Source organism: Syngnathus leptorhynchus, chromosome 21 (assembly GCF_054491065.1).
Source record: "Syngnathus leptorhynchus isolate UIUO chromosome 21, UIUO_Slep, whole genome shotgun sequence".
NCBI classification, from domain to species: Eukaryota; Metazoa; Chordata; class Actinopteri; order Syngnathiformes; family Syngnathidae; genus Syngnathus; species Syngnathus leptorhynchus.
Window position 1 is genome coordinate 1,837,557 of NC_141215.1, and position 24,575 is coordinate 1,862,131.

The 24,575-nt window shown below is 42.3% G+C and overlaps 2 protein-coding genes across 2 annotated transcripts; one reads left to right on the top strand and one right to left on the bottom strand.

Moving 5' to 3' along the window:
- Positions 1 to 442: 442 nt before the first annotated feature.
- Positions 443 to 20,744, bottom strand: hgfa (hepatocyte growth factor a). The gene is made up of 20 exons (XM_085901737.1): positions 20,454 to 20,744; positions 18,324 to 18,483; positions 18,125 to 18,237; positions 17,609 to 17,723; positions 14,281 to 14,423; positions 14,082 to 14,202; positions 13,887 to 14,005; positions 11,870 to 12,041; positions 11,565 to 11,698; positions 10,566 to 10,659; positions 9,332 to 9,471; positions 7,842 to 7,871; positions 7,631 to 7,763; positions 7,468 to 7,542; positions 6,492 to 6,629; positions 6,296 to 6,402; positions 6,089 to 6,222; positions 4,134 to 5,927; positions 3,642 to 3,791; positions 443 to 1,203 (listed from the first exon to the last, which is right to left on the bottom strand). The coding sequence occupies exons 1-18, from the start codon at positions 20,515 to 20,517 to the stop codon at positions 5,751 to 5,753; spliced, it is 2,169 nt and encodes a 722-aa protein (XP_085757863.1). The 5' UTR covers positions 20,518 to 20,744; the 3' UTR covers positions 443 to 1,203; positions 3,642 to 3,791; positions 4,134 to 5,750.
- pax4 (paired box 4) lies at positions 933 to 3,778 on the top strand. Its single transcript, XM_085902877.1, has 10 exons — positions 933 to 1,001; positions 1,045 to 1,209; positions 1,912 to 2,127; positions 2,206 to 2,287; positions 2,351 to 2,455; positions 2,529 to 2,611; positions 2,680 to 2,728; positions 2,790 to 2,833; positions 3,403 to 3,460; positions 3,666 to 3,778. The coding sequence occupies exons 1-10, from the start codon at positions 933 to 935 to the stop codon at positions 3,776 to 3,778; spliced, it is 984 nt and encodes a 327-aa protein (XP_085759003.1).
- Positions 20,745 to 24,575: the final 3,831 nt, after the last annotated feature.

Here is a 24,575-nt window from a genome sequence, read left to right on the forward strand (position 1 = left end):
CCTCCATCTACATGTGTCATAGATGCGGGATGAAAGTCATTTTTCCAACAGACGTGAAGGCATCATTTGCGTATTTTGCTTATACCTGTAATTAAAGTCTTTTAAGCATTTGTAAAATTCATTTCACTTTCATTTTATGGTTGCATAAGGAACAGGTTGAAAGCTAACATAGCAAATACAGCTTTTTCAAAAGTGTCAAGGAATATGAGTTGATCATGTTGAATGAATAAAAGTAGATTACCAAACAATTAATTGCATAATGGGCACCATTTGGATTACTTAAAAAAACATTTCTGCCATCATTTAAAAAACGTCAGTGGGGACAAGTCCTTGTCATATTAGATAAAAAGTTTATTTTAATACAATGAATCAAAATGGGGCACCAGTTGAGGACTTTTAATGGAAGAGACCAAAAAAAAAAAATCAACAGAAAATCTTATGTAATTCTAATTTTGTGTGACTAAAAACAAGTTGAGAGAGGGAAAAATGTTGCTTGTATAAAAAGCACTGCCAGGAATATAAGCTCATAGTGTTCAATAAAAGTTCATTTAGATATATTTAATTGTGCATTTGCATGTTGTCCAAAATAAACTGAAGCATATTTCTGTGCTTCCTTGTAGTTAAAATCTTATTTAACTCATGGGACCAAGATGAAAATTGACATGAGTAATGGCATATTTGCATTTTGGATTTATTTTTAAAAGCACTGACAGAAATTTAAAATAATAATAATAGTTTTTGTGCTTCCTTCCTTATTTAGTGACATGACAAGACTGGGAACAAGATGAAAGTTGACATTTTTGTTCTTATTTGAAGAAAGCATGTAATCTAATATAAAGGCCTCTGGCTCCAGATTGAAATAGCCAATATTGACATTTCAGGTTCTCCCACGTCACGCACACACTGAGCTATAAATAAGATGAGGAGACGCCATGAGCGCCACGAGTCACCTGCACCTCCAAGCGGGATGTGCGGGATGCATTTGGAGCAGGCAAATCCAGGTCAGCTATATTTTGGGTCATTTTGAGAAGGTGATGTACTAAGGAGTTGATTGTTGTTTTTGTGGGGGGGAGAACAGGAGGTGGAAGTGTCAATCAATTAGGTGGGACGTTCCTTAACGGCAGACCTCTTCCGGATGCCAAGAGGTGGAAAATGGTGGAGCTGGCCTCAGAGGGGGTGCGACCAAGTCAGATCTCCAGGATCCTGAGGGTATTTGGAGCAGGACAAGAATATTTTGGGATTTTTCATTATGGTTATTTTTTTTACTTTTATTTGAGCCTTTTTAATTGAGTTATTTTTTTTCTATTTTATACAGCAAGTTTTTTTTTTTTTTTTTTGGATTTGTATTAGTTTTAGCTTTTGAGCAAGTGCAAGATTATTTATTTTAAGTATTGTGTAAGAAAGTAATTTACAATTCTCAAACAAATTTTAAATCTTCTATCATTTGGATGAATTAAAGTAATACCAATTACACTACATTTAAAATGAGCTCAAAAGTTTATGTATGATATCAATATTTGTAACAATTTTAGTTAATTTTAGTTCTTTGTTTTCATGTTTTAAAAAGCATTTTTTGTTTTTGAAGGTATTTTGTTAGTTTTTCGAGTAACAGCTGTGCCTTGAATTAAGAACAACACCCTTTATGAATTTTGTGACCAAAAATGGACACTATCTGCCAATAGATGGCGGCAGAGAACTTAACAACATCTGGCCACTATCAGTTCATGTTACTCCACAGTGAACATACAAGTTTGCCAAATTTATGAATTTACATTATGAAACAGAACGTCATAATTTTGCTTCAATTCCTCGGGCATTGCCAAAACTTAAATGTTGGGTCACTTGTATCTCAAGGCACCACTGTTATTTATTTTGCCGAATTTTGCCCAAAATGTTACATGTCTTTTCCAGGTGTCCACAGGCTGCGTGAGTAAGATTTTGAATCGATACCGTCTCACCGGCCTCGTCCAACCCAAGACGATAGGCGGAAGCCGGCCGCGCCTCCTCACGCCTAGCGTCATCACTGCTATCGTCCGACACAAGAGGTACAATCCGTCCATTTTCGCCTGGGAGATTAGGAAGAGTTTGCAGGACACCAGAAGCTGCAAGGCCTCCAGGGTTCCCAGCGTAAGTCACAGCTTGGAATTGTGATTAATTTTCTTCTCAAAGGACATTTAGCCACATTTGAATGTTTTGTTTCATAAGGTGTCGTCCATAAACCGGATTTTAAGGAGGATCCCAATGGAGGAGGGATCATGGAGCGAGGCACACTGTAGGGCTGAACGTAGTAAGTTCTAATAGTTTGGAATCTTATCAGTAGCGATCGCAGTTCAACTAATTTTTGGGGCAGGCACAACCACAGAAGAAGAAGAAGCCATGGTGACCAATCCCAAAGGTGCCCACCAGAGAATCCGGACCACCTTCACTCCAGAGCAGAGCAAAGTCTTGGAAGAAGGTGGCAATAAATGACAAAATTCAAGTCACAATGAAGGAATTTTTTTTCACAATTTGAAGTGTTTGTACTGTAGAGTTTTCTCATAGCCAGTACGCCGACGTGTACACCAGAGAGAAACTCTCAGCCCGGATCAGACTTCCCGAGGACACTATCAAGGTAGGGGAAGAAACAGTTCTAGGTAATTCGCTAATTCCAAAATGAACTTGCTGTGTTTCCATTCCAAGGTGTGGTTCTCAAACAGACGGGCCAAGTGGAGGAGGGAAGTCCAACAATGTAAGTTTGTTGAATGTCAATGGAAACTTGTGGGGACACTCAATAATTTTGTCCTTCCCAGCTGCTATAGATCCAAAAGTGCAAGGAAGCATCCAAACTTCACAGGTAATATCTCACACACCCAAAAAAAAAAATGCCGGTTTGTTACCATTAACCGTTCACTTGGTAGCTGTGGATTTCCACCAACTTGGGTTACTTTTACCTAAGGTTGGGTTAAAAAAATGTACCAAGTAGATTGGGTTGAAGATTGGATTGGGGCAGGCTGAACCCGGTCATCATTTTGGACAGTTTTGTCATACAATTCAATAAATTCAATTTAGTAATTAACATTTTTTGAAAAAAAAAAAAAAAAAAGTTTGACACTCTACTAGGGTCGGACCCATTTGGTATCAAAATTGGGTTATTTTCAACCCATCGGTTTTGAGTGCAGCCAATTTCTCTGTAGCTTTAACTAATTGGTAAATTGCTTTATCAAAATGACAAAAATTGGGTCAAAAAGCAACCAACCATATTTTGGAAGTTATTTTTTGAATGCCCAAAATTAGGTCAACTGCATAACCCACCAAACTGTGTTGTTGGGCTGGTCTGTTTTTCAGCCAATTTGTTGTTATTTCTTACCCAAATGTTCATTACACACACTGTAGAAATATTCATGCTGCTTATTATGCTGTCAGATGACCAATGGACCTTCATACTACAGCACATATCAGATGTTCCCCGGTGGTTACTCAGGTTTGTAAAGTTCAGTTTAGCATTAAATTGTGATTTAAGATTGTAGGGATGATGCCAACTGCAAATTAAAAAAATAATAATCTGGAAATACCAGCCATAAAATATTATTGTATTGCTCCATAGATGCTATATTAGCATGTGTTAGCATGAAGCTACTAACAGTCCACAACATGCCACTAACCTTTGTTGCAAAAATCGGCGTCAGGTTTTGGGTGGTCCACGTGCATCTCCGTCCCGCAGCTTGATCACCAGCATCCCAAAAGCTCTTCCATGTTGAACCATTATCATCACAGCGCACAAGATAAGGCCTGGACTTAACCTGGAGCGCCACCTGCAGGAGGAACACAGATCACACCATTCTGCCTCAATGATTTCAATAAAAAGTTGTTATTGCATTTTTGGTTTGATTTCTTGACAGTCACAGATAAACTGCTACTTTTTTTTAAAGAATTCCTATTTATTGACACAAGTGATAAAGCACGATTGGACGAGCGCGTCAACGGCGCGTTTAACATCCAGAAAGACAGTAGCCGCCAATCATAACGCCACGCATCATAAGCAGAAGTAGATGACATGTCCACATGCTTGTGCTAAGGAAATGATCTGTGAGCATTTTTAGTGTTCGTCTAGTCATCCCAAGGATATAAAAAAATAAAAATAAAAAAAGTATTACCTGGAATCCACTTTCATATTTCTTGTAGGAATCTTGGAGTTCCCTTCAACAAGACAGAAGAAATATGATTAGTACAGCTATTGTCATTTATCAAATCATGTGAGCAATAGACGATTGTGTTACACTGCAATTGCACAATTTGTTTCCTTTTTTCTTTTTTTTATTAAAATGGGAATAACAAAGTGGAACAAAACACAAAACCAAAAAGTCATAGGGCCAAAAATAGCAGCTTGTATAAAAAATAAATTCAGCCAGTTGCTGTGATGTTAAAAAATATCATGTGATATTTACAGAATTTTACACTGGGCTATGTACAACGTCGGGCAATTAAATAAGAGTTAGTAAAAAAAAAAAAAAAACACTTGAAAAAAATGTGTATCTTATTTGGATTGAGCCACAGTCCGTTGAGGAAACTGTTATTAGGGGCTTACTGATATGGATATTTTAACGCCGATGCAGATTCTCACTTTCGGGATTCAATTAAACAATCGATTAATTAAAAATATATCATGAATAAAATCTCTTTTTTCTTCCTTTTTTACAGCAACAATAAAATAATTACAGGCAGGGCTTTTGACTGATTTACATAATTTTCACCTTCAATATTTGTTAAATTTTAAAGAGCTGATTATTTTTGCCAATTTTTTTGGGAGTGAATATTCCAGTCATTATATTTTTCTTATGTTCGAATGTGTTAATATGTGTATAATAAAAAAAATTGCAAAATTTTGGTTGACTTTTGCAATTTTAAAAGACGAAAAATGGGCCGACCAAATCGGCCTGCCAATTCATCGGTTGCGCCCTAATTGTTGCTATTAAATTCAAAAACCACATATATTTTAAATGTTCAGATTTTTTTTTTTTTGCATAGATGACATATTCAACTCAATTCCTTCAAATGCTCCATCACATGAAAAATCGATCCAGATGTTGTAAATAGTAAATAGTCCAAACCTAAACCAAAGAAATGACGAATAAGCATCTAACTGACAAAGTCTCTAGCCAAAAACGTCTTCATTTAGCCAGCAAACCATCAGGCTCTTTTTCTATGTGCTCATCTGGGCTTAATTAATTCCAAAACCATTTGGACCGCAGTCGACAATAAATATAGTCAAGCTACCTCTTTCTCTTTTTTAAATATATCAAACATCATTACCGGCAAAAGGAAGTGATGGGAAGGGAAGTTGGATCTATGAGACCCATAAACTCGCGTTGGAATATCCGTCCCGTTATGTACATAAGGCTTCACTTTGCATGAAAGGAGAAAAATAACCGAGTGACCGCACACAGCCCACCAGGGGCCACGGCAGTTCCCTCCAGAAATCGGAGGCATGTTTGCCTTGGCGAGGGCCGCCGCTCGCTCATGCTACAAGCATTAGCACGAGAACCTCGGAGCTTGACAGCAGCATCCGATCGCTCGCCGAAGCTTCTTGTCCCTTACGGACCACCGTCCGAGTATTCAAGTAAATTCCAGGAGACGATTCTTAGTCACGGTTCGCTTCACACAATCTTCATTTGCTTAGTGGAGATTCCATTTGGTAGTCAGTGATTGTTTTCCCTGAAAAAAATAACTCCTTCTTGCAAGTTTTTTTTTTTTTTTCTCCAGGCCTGCTCTGGTCAGTTCGTGTCGGGGCCGGGGTAAAGCTTGAAAACTTTGTAAATCCACTGCGAGTAGAACGCCACGTTGACGAAGAGCGCCGGCCGTGATGATGCACACTTGGTGCGCTGGATGCTCACGCCCACCACCACACGGCGCTCTTGCTCCTGGCACACCAGCGGACCACCATTGTCTTTCTGGAGAAAGGAAAAAAAAAAAAAAAACAAATCAGCAAAATATGAATTCGACTACCAAGAGAGAGGTTATTTGTGTCCACCTGGGGTCACTAAATTTGCTTGAATCTGCTAGAGCGCTTTATGAAGTCTTCCTAGCAACAAGCAAGTTAAAACTCCCTTACTTCGCACACGCCTTCTCCTCTCTTGCCTCCGGCGCAAATCCTTCTTTCTCCAGCGTCCCCCTTAATCCGCGAACACTTGTCGTCGTCCACTATCGGCATGGTCACGGCGTTCAGCGCCCGTTCCCGTTCCTTATCTGTGTAGCACAGCGATTGTGGGAAGACTTTTAGTTTTTGAATGCGAGTGAAATCAAAAGAAAAATAAACTACCTCTGGTTTCGCCCCATCCGTACATGGTGCAGTTGGTGCCCTCGGCGATGTGACATTCTTTGACGGGAAGATGAATGGTGGCGGCTCCCTCTGACACGGGCGCGGGGCTAGAACGCGCATCAATCATAGATAGTCATGCCGCGTGGCTTGACAATGGAGCTAAGGGCGCTCACTTGGAGGAATGTTGGTAACTCACTTGGCCAGTTTCAGCATGACCAGATTGGATCCCTCCGGGCCGCAGATAAGGCGAGATATTCTAAGTCTGGGGTGACGCGACGACTCGTTCAGGTGGCGCAGTCCCACCTGTACGCTGTACTCCCTCAGGTCGGGAACGCTGGCAAACACATTCAAGAAGAAAAAAAAAAAAAATTCTTTCAGAGGACATTATAAAGAAAGAACCACAAGCCCTGGATTTATATAAAAAAAAGACTAATTAATTGAAAACAACAAATAAAATTAATGACATTAAAGCAGTGACCTGTATTCAATCGATTAATAAACAAAATTCATTTGTCAAAGAAACCAATTAAACAAATTAATAGATAATAGTGAGTATATTCAATAAATTAATAAAATAACATTTTACTCTGTATAATTACGTCATTTTATATCAACATTTAAATAAACCTCATTACTTTTATGAATTACATCAAATAATTAATATGATAAATACATATCAATCAATAATACTATACATTAAAGAGCAGTGAATTATTTCTGTCAAACAAGAATAAAACGAATTAAATAATTTAATAAATTCAATAACTACTGTACAAATCACCTCTTATAAATTAAGTAAAATAAGAAATAATTTTAAATGTATAACGTTCAAAAACTAATTCAATAAACACATCAAATCAGTTAATAATACTATACATTCGATAAAGGAATAAATAATGCAATAAATTGATTCAATCAAGTCGATAAACATTACATTATATGAGCAAATCAATCCCAAGAATAAAGTTCACAAATCAAGCATCAAAAGTGTAAACAATGTCATATAAGTGAACAGAATACGTGACTTAAAAAAATATATTTCATATATATTAATATTGAATATGGGGAACAAATATATCACCAATGGTTTACAAAAATGACCCTGTACTAAAAATTGATTGACATTTGCCGCCATTAAAGCCTAGTAAACAGGATTCGTCAAACGCTCGTACCAGGATGTGAAGCACTGCTGGTCCGTCAACACCCAATCTTCTCTGATCAAAGAACCTCCACACATATGGATCTTTCTGGAACAACAGCAGGAAACAACATAAGATTATTATTTTTTATTAGCTTTCACGGGAAGTTGAAAACAACAACAGGAGAGCCTCTCACTCTCTCTGGATGCTGACAACCCAGCTGCCATCCGCTCCTCGCACTTGGTGGCCCCCGACGATGCGAGTGGTGATGTGGACGAAGCACGAGATCTTGGGCACGGTCGGTGCCGGACCAGGTGGTGTTTGTGTCGCTGGATGTCACCAGATAAAAGGGGCACATCACGACATGGGCTGCGGCAAGCCGGTGGAAAGCGGGTCAAATTACTCACCATTAGGATGTGTGGCTGTTGTGGAATCACCTGAACAAAGCGAACGAAGCAGAGCATGGATTACCAAGCAATTTCTATTGAATCCATTTTATAAAGCAAAAAAAAATGGCATCTTTTACCACATAAAAAACAATTATTTTATTTGTTTTATTTATTCACGTATTCAATATACAAGACATCATATTGTTTTATATCAATTATACTATAAATAGTAAATATTTATTAATATTTATATTTGTTTATCATATATATAAATTTCATTTATATGAAAGGTCACAGCAAACCAAGTAAGCTTTTTTTTTGTTGAAATTGTACAATTGGTCTTAACTGGTTTTAATTTTGGTTTCAACTGTCCTCTGAAGGTCGCTCCTTTGATTTCTTCAACAAAAATCTTGTTAGGCAGATAGAAGTTCACGACTGACATGTAAATTTACTTTCAGACTTGTTTAGTTTTGTTGCCAATAGGCGGGATCGTGGAACTCATTCCAAATCCAAGCAATGAATTACGATGATTGATTGTTATTTGGCACATTTGCGAATCAGACGCGTTTCTCTGTCGGTCGGACTGACAAGCAACAGTGTTGCGCGCTACATTGTTCACATTCTTGGCAGTGAGCGGGGTGTACAGTGTACTTGGCTAGCGGACTGTAAACATCAGAAGGCTGGCAGAGTTTTACACATCACGCACACAACGAGAACTTCCGGTTTCCCAGAAGAAGCCTCGCAGCACAAGATGCTACTTGTTACACTGGCGGCTCTCCATACGTATCTGCTTTCTCCGATAATTAGCCAGGTGGCTGAAAAGGTGTCAAAACGCACCCGACACCTGCTTGTTCTTTATTTTGCGCACATTCCCAACATTCCCAAACACAATCCCGGCAACAGAGGCCTTGTGTGCTTTTTGGGACCCGATGTGCTGATCGAGCACAGATCAAACGCTTGGCACCTGGTCCAAAAAAGCGGATTTGTGGGCAAAACGCAAAGCCGTCCCTTGAGGCCTTGCCGAAGAGTTCCCACGTCGTCCGTTCTAATCAGGCCCGATGACATCACTGACCTTTCCCTTAGTTACGGTTGCTAAGGCGGCCAAGCTTTCCAAGCTGACACGAGAGATACGGCAGCGTGCCTGTGCAGGTTACGGTCATGCGCCGTGTCAAAGTGACAAGGAAATAATGCAAAACAAATCAAGATGGACGCCAAGGCACTTCAGATTGCAGATCACGTCAACCATCAACACAGAAAGGACAGCAGGCCTATGCAGCATAGACAACCAGAGAACATGGTGCGAGCAGTAGCACCAAGAGAGTAGGCAACATATTAGCGGCATAACGTTAGCATTTTGATGACTAGCTAACACGTCATCTGAAGGAACAGACTCAAATTTTCCTTTCAGCCTCGCCAAATATGTAGTTCTGTGTTGCCGCATGATTGAGGGGTCTGCATTTTAAAGGCTAATTAACGTCAACACAAATAAGGACGTGCCGTCCACTCACAGGGTTTCAATTTGCAGTAATCCCAAGCCAGGCGAGTGTTCGGGTCAGTGTAGCACCAGGGGCCATGTTTGTCTCGATCAGGGTTTCGGCAGTAGTTCTTGTCCAGCCCTACATGGGATAGTGTAGAGTGAGAATCCCCGCTGTAAAACACACAAATATAGATGCTCATGTTCTGTTTGTTATTTGGCAAACAGTGGATATCACGAAACGCACACACTGCATGCTGAGCGGCCACCGTGGGGCAAAAAAAAGTCGCATTTCAACGACTGCGGTGCGCCCGTACAAGGAAACGGCGGGTTTAGCCAACAGCGCTCATGGGACTTTGAAAGTATGCACTCTCAGACCGCCAGGAGCCACGTCTTCCACGGCTCGCACTTGGGAGGAATTCTCATCCGAGGAGCGCGCGAACCCTGTTCTCGCGGGTCTCCTGAAAAACCATTACTGGATGGGACCGACACACACATACACACGCTCACGGAAGCACAGCAATTTGTCAAGAGGTGAAGATAATTTCACTTCCCAGGAGGATGTTAAACAAGCCGTGGTGTTTTTTTTCCTTCCCGGGACGACCCCTCACCTCAAACCGGGCTAGACTGGCTGGCGAGGGGCGCTGATTGGCTTTGATCTGCAGCCCCGCGCCAAGCACTTCCCGTGGGTCAGGGGTCTGCTCTGGAACATGTCCATCTTCCCGTGCTGATTTGGCTTTTAAAATTCCTGTAAATTAAACCATTCCAACCTGGAAGCGTCAGGAATAATAATTGGGCTTAGCAGTGACCCCTGAGGAACCCCTAATTTCCTCCGATTGATTTTTTTGCTGTTTGTTTTTAAGGCTTAGCTCCATTCATATGAAAGGGATTTTCACATGGACAGAAAATGGGGGGGGACTTGTCCACTTGTCAACAAACACTCATCAGTTAGCGGTGAAGAATGTTCCTCCCTCTCTCGAGGAAACATTCCCAGTGTTTCACCGCTTATGTTGGCTCTGAAATAAGCAATAGATTTCCAGAAATGTAACGGGCACATGGCTAGCCTTGTTAGCTTAGCTGGCCAAATACTAGTACCATAAAATTTTGGTTCACGAACTAAGAGCCGCATTGACGATACGGTCGGGTGATTATCTCAAATTTTTCCAAACATTCCTTCAACTGTTAAATCATAATGAGCTCCTATGCATTGAGAGAGCAAAAAAAAAAAATCACAAAATGAATCAATAACTTCCACTTTTCTTATTTACCTGTCTATGTGAAGGGACCAATTGGCGCAAGGAATCCCTGAGCGTGTGACAGCTAAGGTGCCCCGGTACGCCTCCCCGTTGTCCTCGTAGCATTCTACAGAAGAAGAAAACTTTGTTATTTCAAGTACATTTTCCTTCCCAGGGGGCCGGCAATCGGGCTTTCTCCTACAACGCCTAATTGCAATCAGCGAACGCGAGTGTGTGGGCTCACTCGTGAGGCGTGCTGTGCTCATTTTTAAAAGTCTGCCGAGGGTTCTCAAAGGCAATAAAACATTTGAAATGGGATCAGAGCACGTGTGGTCTGCTTCAACAGAAAGCAGACAAACATGGGAAGTGACAGCGCTATCAAAAGTGTGTTGCTTAAGGCCTTCTGGGAAAAGGCTACTCTTAGACTGCGTTCGAGAATCCTGGGAAATTTGCAAAAACATGGAATTCGGTGGTGTGGAACTAACTAAAGTATCATCACAACAGCATGCCGACGATCGCCAACAAGAGGTATCGATATTAGCGGATTTATAGCATAAAACCGCTAATGAGAACGTATCGTAATATCTCACAAAATGTTAAGGAAAGATGAAGTCACCCACATACTCTCTATTGCTTTACTGAACAAATTTATGAAAAAATGTCTACGTAATATTAATAACCACATTCATAAATGAGCTGTCACTCAACAAGCAAACTAGCTAACGGTTAGCCATTTCATTAAAAGCCACAACCTGAGGAAAATAGTGTGGAATAAAACATACTATATCTCTAAAAAAAATCAGCTTGAGATAATCAAAACGTTCTAAAATATCCGCTTCACCCCATAAAAAATTTAAACGACAGAAGTCAGCATTCTACAAGTATTAATGTATACATAAGAATGTGTTTTTGCTTTCAATTTATGATACAACATGGAAACAACACAACACAAGTGAATTTTTTTCCCAGATTTCTCGCACATGTCAGCACGTGGCTGACACGTTGTAATCGCTTTGCCTGAGAGTGATTTACCAGTTTTCTTGGCCGCCTGAGCGTCACACCTGGGGATGTGCGTGCAGTTGGCTCTGCGCTGATTGGGATCGCTGGTGAAGCACCATGGGTACTCTGACCCATCTGGGTTGCGACAGAAATTGTCACGCAGGTCCCTAAGAGAGACAAAAGCAAACATAATGACAGTTTACAAAAAGACCATCTTTTATATGTTTGGCGTGGCAACAGTCAGAATAAAAAGACCCTTGAGAGAGAGGCTTAGCTGAATCCAAGATGTCAGTCCAGGGGTTGAGTTGGGGGGGGGGGGACTAGGGCGCATTACTCACTTGCATTTGAAGTTATCTGGAAGAAAGAAGTGCTGGTGGGGAAACTGCGAGTCCCAGCGCTGACACGTCACCCCTTCAGGAGTTACGTTCATGGTGCCGCGGTACTCTCGACCCTTTCCGCGGACGCACCACGTCGTGGCGTTCACATCTGGATCCTCCCTGGAGTCGGACTCTTAAAGAAAAGAAAACAAGAAAAAGGAAGATATTAATCCTGTCAAGAATGTGCCATGTTTAAAATGGAGACAGATGATCAAAAACAGTAGCAACCTCCCAACCCCCAATGTTCTGTTTATTCATGACACTGACAGACGCCTCACATTCTTCCACACCGGGACATCCGCAACAACAAGACCTTACTCAAAATATGGTTCGTATTAAATATTCATGATATTTGGGGAATTTCAAGCATTAGTATCGCATTTGTTTATAGCACAGTGTGGCCACTGTTATCATTTCAGTAGCGAGGCAATCTTTCTCACTTGGGAATCCACAATAACAAGAAGACATTTAACCCTTAAGGAGGTCCCTTAAATGTTCAACTGGCCAAACTTTTGTTTCATAAAGAATGGACGTCAACACAAATACATACACACTTATATACATCAGCCACAGAAAAACAGTAGCGAGGCCAAAAAGTGTGTTTTTCATATCAAATAGTAAATGTCACACAGGAAATGTTCGTGTTTTGTTTTATGAAAACATAAATGTTTAAATTTATGACATCCAACTTTTTAGATCTTCCCATTGTGGGAATTTTTTGCTTTGAAAGCATCCTAACAACGAAACGATCCTAAACACATTCAGGTGGAATTCTTCCCCCTGGATTTCTGTCTGTGTTTCTTTAGCCTTTGACAAATGAGACGAGAGAAGATGGAGGAGGCGAGGTTGTGTTTGGGGAGAAAAAAAAAAAAGGATTCTTGATGTAACGCATGCCAGGCAGCAGCACAGGTCGGTGGTTTTTATCTGTGCAAGGGCCGCCATTGAGGGATGCACACATCTGGCCACAACGCCCCACCCTGCCTGTAAATCATTAGACGCACTGTAAAGTCAATGCATACGGACAGAAACAAAGAAGGATGCTCGCCTTTTGTCTGTGAGCATAATTCACTGAAACTAATTCCGAGGAATCTTTGCGTTGCGAATGTTCCCACGACTCCACGGGCTCATTTTAAGGTCAATGTGATACAATTTTCGAATGCCAAAAACCTTTTGCTGGTGTTATTGCAAAGATTTTCACAGTCTGAAGCACAATGGCAAAATAAAAAAGTCTAATAAAAAAATGAATAAAATAAAATGGAAATCTACTTCATCTTCAAAATGTACTCGCAAACAACGAGCTAACTGCCCAAAAGCAAACTGAATTAAGGATTTAGGTTCATATTTTACATAATCCCACTAGCTAGCAAACTAGCTAACTCGTAAATTTGCCAATTTATTATGAAACTAACCAATTAAAATTTGGACATTATAAGTAGTAGAAAAAATCCATAGAGATGAAGTGATGTGCTCAATTTTATGTAGGTTTGCTATCTACCTTACAAGTTAAAACATTTTAAAAAGCCAATTATTTAGACTAGCCATTAGCCAAGTAGCTACTAATAAAACTAAAACACCTAAAATGCGAACTCTACTGTACTACCCCGTCCATGACAAGCCAGTTTTTAACATGACCATGATAACGAGCTAGCAAGACTCTTCTAAACAGTTCCCTTAACAATGGTTGTCTAATAAAACAAGAGTGCTAAACTTACCACAACAAAACAAAGCAAAGGCATCAACATTCAAATTGGGAAAACCAAACATAACTCCACTTAAACAGCCAAAACCATCAAAGAACCAGCAATACCTTCTGTCGCTATTAATCCACAAGACCCAAAACCATCGTCTCCCCATTGCCATTAGCGCTCACTGATCTCCTAATACCTTACTAACAGCAACTATTTGCAGACTTGAAACTGGCCAAGATGAATTGTCGACAAAGCGCGGAGGAGGATCCGGGATTGAGTGGAGCCCTTACCACACATGGTGATGTTGCAGTACTCCCAGGGAGTCTTTGGATCCATGGTGTGGCACCACGGACGGAGACGATTGTCCGGATTGCGACAGTAGTTATCTGTCAAGCCTTTGTCCCTGTACCTGACCAGGAGATGAATGGCAGAGGTTAAAAACTGCTCAACCAACAAGAAAAAATAGCCGCTATTTGTTGACTGACTTTTTAGGCTGGAATTTGTGTTTGTGGGGTCTGGTGGAGTCCCATCGTTGGCACTCCTTGCCGCTCTCGGTATGGTCAACTTTGCCCCTGTATTCCTCACCGTTACACGTCATGCACGCGTCTGCGGACACCATTGAACCGCACAATTATTTATGGTGATAACACAAGCCCGTATTACTTCTCATTTGGTGCGTCTTACCCTCCGAACACTGCGGCACGCCACACTCCTCGGCCCGTACGTTGGGATCGGTGGTATAGCACCACGGACCACCGGGGTCGTTGTTGGGATTCCGGCAGAAGTTCTCCCTCAAGTCTTGCGTTGGGTACCGATCGGGATAAAACCTACAAAAGGGAAGTCGACAAAACAACTGTAAGCTTCTAAAATGAATTTCAGGAAGCCGCTGGGTCGGTGTATACATGAGGGTGTTCCGCTCTCGCTACCTAGCAAAATAAATCCAAATCCCATTTGCATGAAGGCTGTGGCTACAAGATTAAAAACTGTTGCGATCGAATGCAAAATCGGTCATTGATACTCCCTTGCTTAATGAGCGCTACCTGCTGCTCTCTCATGTGTGAAGGAGCCTGACAGGACCAGGAGCAAATCAGCAGCGTAGAACGTGATGTGATTGATCACCCACCATGACACGCATTTGCGTGTGCCCCTTAAAAATAATCTCCACTTCAGTTAAGTGGGCGTAGTCAAGCAGCCGTTAAAGAACCAGGCTTAGGTGTCAAACCGGGTTCTTGATGTTTACGGAACTCTGTCTTCTCATAGGATATCTTCAATCTTTGAACAATGCCAAATATAAGTCATGGATACACCTTGTCCAGATGTGTGATGGAGCTTAACAGGACCAGGAACTGCCAGCACAGACCGCCAAGTGATAGCTCAGCCAACGTGACCCGGATTGCACCTTTTTGCATGCAGCCTCAAATGTAATCCCTCTTCTGACGAATGAGCGTGGTCAAGCCACCGCGAAAGAGCAGGAACCAGAAACGGGCTTGCGGAAACAACATTTTACATGGACAAGGTGTGGAAATCGGGATATCTCGACGATCCGGACTGCCCGTGAACTTCTAATACAAAAAAAACCCAGCAAAGGTCTACGGATTTTTCCAGCCTGTCAGCAGGTTGTCCGAACACTCTACCCTCAGCGATGACTCCTTTCCTGGGGGACTTTACTCTAACCCTGCTCCCCCTCCCCTTTCATGCTCCGGGGCTTACATAAAGCTCCGACACTAATGCACCACAATCATTCAACCCAGAACAAGGAGAGACGCGACGGGGAAAAAAAACAACCCCAAAAAAAGGCCACTAAAATTTCACCCCTGTTTAGCGACGCGGCACCACAACCCAAAACATCTGCTTTGTGTTAAACCTCTTTATAATGTCAATGTTTTTATGTCATACTCCAGTATATAATAAATTGTATTACAAGGTAGTACACGGTACCCCACACAAAACAGCTCGCATGTGGTGAGGAGTCCATAAAAGGCTGCCGCATTAAGCGCGAGTTAGCCGTAATGATGTTCTGCTAACAGATGTTAGCCAGTTACGCCTTCAATTTATCTGGCTGTCAGAGTTTGTTCACATTCTACATACGCTATGTTTCTATGCGCACATAGTTTCTTTGAACGCATTGGCGAGGCTCGACCAAAGCGACGCATGCCTGCAAAAGCCACTACGGGTAGTATTTACGACTTAAGGTACGGTATACTCCATAAAGTCGGGCCTCTGGAGTAGTAAAACAAGTTGTGACTTTGAAAATGACAGCTGAGAATGACACTGAAGAAGATCAATGTATGGGTTTTTACTTGTAGCTTCTATGACACATTTTTGAAACGTTAGCGTGTTTACCTTGTGAGACGTATATAAAAAGGCTTGCGTGAAAAATGCCGCTTGATACTGAATTTTGGATAAGATGAAATCCAGGCTGGCACATACTACCTAGCATTTAGCATTGCTAACAAATTCTGACAAATTCAATCAGTATTAAGGTTTAGAACTGTAACATTTGGACTAACATTATTGTGTTGACATCTAAAATGCAAATTCAATTCAGTAATATTTGTCCTTGTAAGAAGGCTGATTTTGGACAGTTACGAATGTTCAATACGGGTCATTTTTAGGCGCTGACCACCTGGCGTCCATGTGAATTTGCTGAGTTATATGAGCGGCGTTATGAACACGCAGAGAAATATTTCACCCTCCATGTAGCACAGGGCGTCAACATGTACTTCCTCAGACAACATGGTTCAATTCCCAAGGTCCAAAGGACATTCCTGGTTGTAAACATTGCGAGAAATCACCCCTGTTTGCCGTTGTGTCTGATCAAGCATGAACAAAATATGTCGGGAGCTTTGACGCGGCGGCGCAGCGGAAGGTTAGGTCGCCCTCGGCGGCACTAAATCCCGTCAAAATCAGAGGCGCTGTGTCTGATTACCATCTGGAGGGATCGCTGACTAAGAAAGAATTTACGTTTGAGGGGAACCTATCTGCGGGTTGGCGAGCTTCGCTAACAAATGTCGTTTAATACCATTTTTATTTAGCAGCACTTCAAAACACTGTCTCCCTGCGGCACGGGACTAATGAACACTGCTAATGAGAAGTTGCCACTGAACCATCTCGAACGCAAATAAACTTAAGCATACATCACATGGCAGAAGGGAAAACAAGAAGACTTTCTCATTGTCCATTGCGCAATGAAATTTTGTTCAGGACGCCTCAGACCATTGGCGCAAACAATGAAGAGACAACTGGAACATTTATGAAAGCAAGTTATTCAACTATTACAACAGTAATAACAAAAAAAAAAAGGACACGACCACAGTGTGAAAATGTCTGTATAAAACATTTGGTACATCAATAAATGGGGAGAAAAAAGGGAGCCAGTTTTTAACCCATACTGAGCGCTCAAGAATGGTTTGAGTGCCATCATGGTCAAATTAACATGGCAAGAAGAAGCAACAGTAAACCAAGATCACAGATTGATGGGCCATGCGGTTAGCATTAGCCTGCTAGCCTTGTGTGTGAGATTTGAAAATTGAAAGAGGCTGCCAAAAACGCTCTTGCAAAGACGTTGGCAGATCGATTTTGGATGGCAGTCAGGAAAAGGGAAAACATTCTTAGAATTTTCCGCTAACATTAGCTTGCTAGCACGCTAGAATCAAAGATAAGCATCATGAATGTCAGAATTTTGACTGTAAAAAAAGAACTAGTTACGATTTTTTATAAATAATATACCAAGCTTAGTTAGTTACATTTGGAGTTGAAGAAAAAAAAAGGGAAAATCCCTGACTGGCACAAAAAAATGGCGCATCTATGAGATGCAGATCGGCTCTACCTTGTGGTGGCATTGAGAATTACAGCGTAGTTATTAATTTCATGAAAAAAAAGCAGGACATAAATAATAATTTTTCTCTCCAACTCTAAACCTTTTAAAAGGATTTTGGTATTTGCCTGCAGACAGAAATTTAACCGTGACTTTACGACATTTTGAAGGTATAAAATGGGAGGGAGTACTTACGTGTGTTCATTGATGTTATTATCAGACCAGGCTTGACACGTTATGTTCGACTTGGTCCAAGACCTCCTCCCTCTGTAGTTGTCCTTGGGTCCCATGATACACTCCCTTATGTAATCTGAGCAGAGTGGAGTAAAAACCACTTAAAAGAGTCCCTTCATATTGCATTCTTCTTATAATCTGGACGATTTTCCCGATCATATTTTGGCATTGACCATATTTGGTCAATCAGAAGTTTTTTTATGTTCTGCCCACAACAACTCCCAGGGTTCATTAAATGTCACCAGGGCTGCTGGTAAGGGGGAGTTTCCGCAAAATTCTCAAGTGCTAGATTCCACAGGCCGCACGGCGCTACGACTGTAAACAAAGATACTTTACGGGCTTGTTTACGCGTCACTGTCGAGTGTCCTTTTCAAACGCGTTTGTTGTGTCAACATGCTCTTCTACAAGTGTTCGTGTGTTCTCCAAAACGCAAAGAGTCGTGAATTAATGTCACGTCGAACGAGCTAAATTGTTTACCTTTCTTTTCGTACAGCGTGAAGTTGGCGCCGGCCTGCTTCTGTGCGCCGTGGCTGAACCGGTCGAAGGGGAGCAAGTGGCATTTCCTGTTGTGCTTGTGGAAGTTGAAGGCCCTGCACACAGGAAGATGTTAGCAGATGAACGCCTGATTTAAAAAGAAAACAAAAACGGATCATGACTAGAAGTGCCGGACTATTACCTGCAGTTGAAGTTCTTCTTGACTTTCTTGCACTTGCGGGCGCAATGTTCCTGTGAGCGACTGTTGCGCACTACGGGAGACTGCGGGCACTCGGCACAGAGCAGCAGATGGTTGTCAGACTTTTCATAGCGTTGCAAAGACTGTCTCTTTCGACAGTCACCTGGTGGACAAAAGACTGCAATCACGTTTCGAAACGTATCACCCAAAAATCTAAAGTTTTTTGACAACAATTTTGCTTCACTTCATTAAAACTATCATAAGTCGGGATGTTTTTTTTGACACCCCGCCAAAATAAAAGTTTACGCGTTGTAAACGTGATATTAACTTTTTAATTTTTTTTCATTAATATTAACGAGAATATGACAAAGAAACTTGCAACCATTTCAAAGTTTTAATCGTGTAATTTTTCAAAAGCATTCACTGCCATTGACGGCTATAGACGTCCTAATAGGAAAAGGCTACTTTATCAGATTATTTGCAACTAGTAGCAAACTTGAACATTTTTAGTCAAAGGTGAACTTTTGTTCCAAATTGTATAATTGTAAACTCTAAATTGTTATACTCCCTTGCAGAGTTTGCTGTCGCTTGAAAGTCGAAAACTCTTTCCAAATGTTGGATGATAGTCAAATTCGACCAAAACACTTTCAAATAATTCAAATGAAATACATCTTGCATCCATTCCAATTTCAAATCAAAGCAAAACATTTGTGAAAACAGTCCGATTTTTGGCCCTAATACTTTTAAATTCCAATCAAATTTACTCTTTCTGGAACAAAATTCTTTGTTCAAATGTGAGAAGGAGTCAATTTGGAAGCTATTATAGTACTTAGCATGATGTATTCCCTCGTAAAATCTTGCGAGGAGACATGGCACGAGTAAACGCCGTAAAAGTGACAAGCAACTTGAAACATTGCCATCGCTCTCGCTTCATTCCGAAGGCCTCAGTTCTTCAGCGAGAACCGCATGAAGAGAAGCAGCGTAAAGACAACGTGTGCAGATGAGGGGGGTTCACAAGGAGGACACTGCCATCATTTAAAAGCCCAAATCCTCCCGCGTTCATTTCCACCTGCCGAGCGGCTCCACCTTGTACAGAAACCGGGTTTTGGTTACAATGTGGGCTCGTTTCACTTTACAAGCGACACGAGCGGTGATAGCAAAGACGCTTAGAAATCTTTTTTTTTAACTTTTGACGTGCTATTAATGTTTGGGCTCGAGTGCAGCACATCTGGCACTCATCACAGTGTTGTTGCAGTCCTCGTGTCTGGCCAGGCCCGCTCAATTAGATTTCACTTAAGCTCTTCCTCACACTCGGCAAAGGTCTAAAATGCACTTTACTGTGAGCGAATCCCATGGATCGTTGAGGGTGGGCTGCGTTGGGGCCAATAAATGGTGGGACCGATACAGCTGTTATCAATGATATCAATTATGATTCCATTCCAGTGGGATTCAAGAGAACATTAAATCTTGAAATTTGAAGGGCAGCCATAGTGATTTACAGTATATTTTTTATATAATCGATGTCCACAAAATAATTACCAATTTTTTTGGAAAGTATTTTCTAGATGAAAATATTTTAGATTTGATATAGTCTACAGACTAAAAAGGATATCCCCATTATTTCTGATTGCACCTTTGACCGAAATGTCTTTCAAGTTTAGGATTGGCAAAAATGACCCCTGTTAAATTATAGCGCCACTTGTTGCTTTGGCATGTACTTGAGAGTCGACAAGTGGATCGTGATTTTATTGAAGGGAGCAATTTTCTGCTTCTATGTGACAAATGATAGCATCCTCATGTATTCTAAACTTTAGTGCTGCAATGCAAATGATGCTGGCATGCAATGAGAAATAAAAGCAAATAAGAGGGCCTCTTGATTTTACTCTGCAGGTAGAGCAAATATTTCATCTTTGTGCCAAACATTCATGAATTGCTCCAAAAACAAACTCTCTCCTTTAAAGTCTCATCAAATGTCATGCTCCACTCGTGCGTCAGTCAACGCAAAAGTCCGCTGGAAAAAACGCTGATTTAACACTTTCAGTACACTTTCAAAGATCACATCAATACACACGCGCATGAAAACACACGCGGGTAAGCGAGCATAAGGTTGCCCAGGGTTCGGCATCATCTTACCTGCATCCAGCAGGCTGAGCAGCGCGCACACCAGCGCCTGGTAAATCCATACGTGCGTCCTCATGGTGGACTTGAGCGGGATGTGCGTGTGCGTGGGCAGCTTGTTGCGCGGAGTGAGACACACACTTCGGGATGCTTCGATGTGACGTCCTGCGCGGCCGACGTCCGCCCAAAGACTCGCTGGTAACGTCCACGCGCGTCCTCGGTTCAACCCGCCCACTTCACCAGACTTTTTCTACTGGAGGAGCCTGGCTGGAGCGCGAGTCAAGCGCATTGACGTGCATGCTGGCTCAAGCCACGTCCGGTGCTTGCTTTCAAAATAAAACCATACTTCGGTTTAAGAAATGCCACGAAACATATTCATGTTCATTTCTTATTTCAGTGTTTTAATTGTTATGAAAATATTTTAAAATAAATATTTTTAACTTAAATCTAGTTTGGTGATAATATATTTTGTCACATGTATGCTGTACTGTACGTACGACTAGAAACCAACTATAGCTAATAAAATAGGCATAATACATTTTGGATAGTTTTTGTAAAATCTTTTTTGGTAGATGATTTTGTTTTTTTTGCTAAATTTAGTTGCCATCTAGTCTCTTTAGTCTCCAATGTACCTATTTCAACATTACCTTCCAGATGAAGGGTGACTAACATGCTTTTAAACGCCATGCATGAGAGCACTTGATGGATTTCAGTTTAAAAAATAAAAAAAGACTTTGAATACACCTTGCAATTCTAATCATGCATACAAATATGATGGATGACTATAGGTACTTTGCAGTTTGTCTTGCAGCTGATTTACGAGCCAGATAAAACACAAATGAATCCCAACGTGTCACTTGTTGACATACTTTGCTGTAAGTTGGTAGGAAATCTGAGCGCTCGAACTTCTTCAGACGAGCAGCCGACGCCAAAAAATCGGGATAATTGTAAGAGCAGGATCCCGCGTGCGTTCGTCCCCGTTGCCTCACTTTGGCTGCCGCGGAAAAACAGATGGGATTCTTGGCGGCCCGTGCCAAAGATCACTTGGCACAAAACACCGAGATCCTCAGCCAGTTGCAAAAACGCCTTCAGGTACCGAAGCACATAAGCAGGAAATGCTCAAAAACAAACTTTCACTTCCAATCAATCATCGTAGTACAAACGTTTTGGGATTTCTACCTGGTTTAGAGCTATCTGACTACACCATAGATATAAAAATTTCACAAAGGGTGGCACACCATCTTAAAGTAAATATTCTGGTGGGCCAGTAAAGCGTATTGTTTAGGGTTAGGGTAAGGGTCAGCTGGAAGTGATCCAGTTCAGGTACCCAACATACGGGACTTTTGTTGGGCCCTCACCCAAACTTGACAGGAAATCGACACTCGAGCCGTTAATGGCCGGCAGTCTTAGGACCCTCCAGAGAGCAAGAGAGAGACCTGCGTGGTGGAGGAATGGTTGGAGGCAAATGCCAGACGCCCTGGTAAGGGCTCATTAAGACGTGTGCAGGTCATTTGGGCTTTTCTGCCTTTTGGTCAGCATGTGTGTCGGAAAGTACCGGCAGGTGTAGAGGCATGCTCACATCACACCTGTCAATCAGCTTCAAGAAGAAATCCAGACACGCATAAACATCTTTTTCGGTGCGCCTGCCAACTCTTTGAAGTGTAGCTAGCCCCAACATCCACCATTTCAGGTAGATACGTTAAGTCTTGATGCCTGATTATGCATTCATTGTGGGGGGGAAGGAGCTGGAGGCGGGAGTGATTCTTTCCAAACATACCAAAGCGAGGGGAGTATTAGCTTCCACCGATTGTAGTCCCACTCGAGACCCCCCAAGTCTCCAAAACGTCAGTCATTCTAAATATACTTGGTAGGGTTAAGCGCTAGGTTAACAAGTCCGTTTTGACGGAAACGCGAACAAACTCCCCAGATGAGTTTGTGCTAATTTGCCGTCATCCTGAGCGACAATTTCAAAGATCTTTATCCTCCTTTTGTTTTGTGGCTGGCTGATTATTCCCCACAGATTCTGGACTGTTGGACAATGCGCTGGTACCCCCCAAAGGTTCTGCTTTGCTAGCCTTGACATTTTCACAGCTTGGAGAAGAACCTGTCAAGTCCTGATCCTGGGAATGATTATCTTCGAGTTGAATACTTACGGTACAGGAGTCAAGACTGTACCTTGAAGGAAAGATCAAGACCACTACATAGACATTCCGCTCGTCCTCCCAACATACCAACGATTAAAAGCCTTAACGAGACAAAACAAAATTGCAAAGTGTCATCCTTTGAACGATCCTTCAAAGGGGATCAGTTTTCCTCAGATGCTAGAGTCTCTGCCTCGCTGGGGAGTCCCCACATTTGACCCACGGTGTCACCATTAACGACGCCAAAGCCGGACTTTACCCGTCGAATTATTTTACACCCCAGCTGGCCGGCACACCCGCCGCATTGCCCCGCACTCTCGCACATGAAGGAGGCTAATCACCGGTGTGATCTCCCGCTTTTCACCTCTGACCCGCCCAACACTAGAATAACAAGGTCCACCCCTACCGCCTCGCAGCCCCTCAATGCTTTTCCCCCCAATTAGGAGAGTGCCTTTCCCATTGCAGATGACAGATGAGAGGTCAGGGGGGGCGGGGCGTCAGATCTCCTTTGCTTAGCTTCTCCCGATGCCCGCGGAAGGGATGAAACAGGAGGACATCCCGGGCCTTGGGGAGCCATCTTAGAGGAGATGGAAGTCCTGTTGACGTAGACAAACGACTGCCTGAGCAGAGCAGCGAGACGGGGGGGCAGCGAACGTGAATACATCGGGGTGCGGCGGCAGATGGAAAAGAACTTGCATGGAAGGAAAATGGAAGCTGCGATGTTCCGTATTAGGAAGCAGGTAGAGAAATCAAGTGCGAGCTCCAACGGCTGGAGGACAACCGCGACGGGGACGGGGAGATAAGGCCTAAGGCCATTTTCTTCCGCCTGCAATAAAAGCTGAGGCGCACTCCAATGAATCAAGGCGTCGGGGGCTTTCCTCTCTGTTGTGTGTTATGTCCACCGCTAATGGCCAGCAGATGTGGACGTATTTCACAAGTGCGTCTTTGGAAAACATTCCCGCACATAAATCCAATTAGGTCGCATGAGCGAGCTGGTGAGACGGCAGAGTGTGAGCAGCGACCGCCCAAACAGCTGAGTTAAATAATCCCATTTTTCCACAGGTAGAAGGTTCGCGGCACTCCCTGTAGGTTTTAGTCTGGTAATTTATTTGGGTTTGTCTGGTAGTGGTGCCTAGATGATAATCTTTGACAGAGTGTGGGTTCTGTTTTCAGGAGATCCAAGTGAAGTGTTTCATCCTACGTGGAACTTGCAGATCACCTGTAACGGGATGCATTCTGGAGAACCGCCCATAAATCCTGCAACGCACTTGAGCTTGAAGCAACAAACCTTACTGTATATGTTATAGCGTGTCCTCTGGGAGGCGTTAGTCGCTCATCCAAAGTCAGTCATGAAGTTCCTGATAGTGTAAATCCATGTTTGGACAAGAGTGGAGTATGAGAGCCAGGTGATCTCTGCCCTCGGTCTGGGATTTCAATAAAAGCTTGTTGGGGTGAGATAAAACGGCGCTGAGCCATGCGGCCGTCAGGAATGCACAAAATAAGAAGTGATGCATGCAACATGTTGGCCAAAGTTGGTCGAGAGCGAGCAAAGTCTCAGAAGCCATCGGTCGGGACTGGCCTTTGGGGGAAGGGGGGGGGGGGGGGCGAGCTCTAGAACTCTACGGTGGATGCCAAGACCTCCTCTTCGGGGTTCTGCTTCTACTTTACGGCCCTGCGAGCAACTTGAGGAGCGGAGAGCGGAGTTGAGGGACGGCTTTGTATGTTTCACAACGTTTGGACGTACATGAAATGAAAATCAAAATGACCTGCATTGAAAGAAAGCACACACACAAAAAAAACAGGCCACGAAAGTCCCGATGGACTATTTAAGATAACCTGGCAGGCCGGGGCGAGATTCAGGGGCTGGTGAGAAACAAAACCTTCATAGTCAGTCAGTCACTTTTGTTTGTTGGGTTTGCTGGCTATGCTTTCGTGGTTCCATTTTCAAACTTTCGTAAGGGAACCAAAGACCATACTGGGGACATAGTTTTTCTAA

Bases quoted from the DNA above. Each gene is read 5' to 3' on its own strand.
- pax4 (XM_085902877.1), top strand. From the start codon at position 933: ATGAGCGCCACGAGTCACCTGCACCTCCAAGCGGGATGTGCGGGATGC. The intron at 2,288-2,350 runs GTAAGTTCTAAT...TTTTTGGGGCAG, and splicing joins ACACTGTAGGGCTGAACGTA to GCACAACCACAGAAGAAGAA. The intron at 3,461-3,665 runs GTTTGTAAAGTT...AATCGGCGTCAG, and splicing joins GTTCCCCGGTGGTTACTCAG to GTTTTGGGTGGTCCACGTGC.
- hgfa (XM_085901737.1), bottom strand. From the start codon at position 20,517: ATGAGGACGCACGTATGGATTTACCAGGCGCTGGTGTGCGCGCTGCTC. The intron at 17,724-18,124 runs GTAAACAATTTA...CACTCTGCTCAG, and splicing joins CACGCTGTACGAAAAGAAAG to ATTACATAAGGGAGTGTATC. The intron at 6,403-6,491 runs GTGAGTTACCAA...TGCGCGTTCTAG, and splicing joins GTCATGCTGAAACTGGCCAA to CCCCGCGCCCGTGTCAGAGG.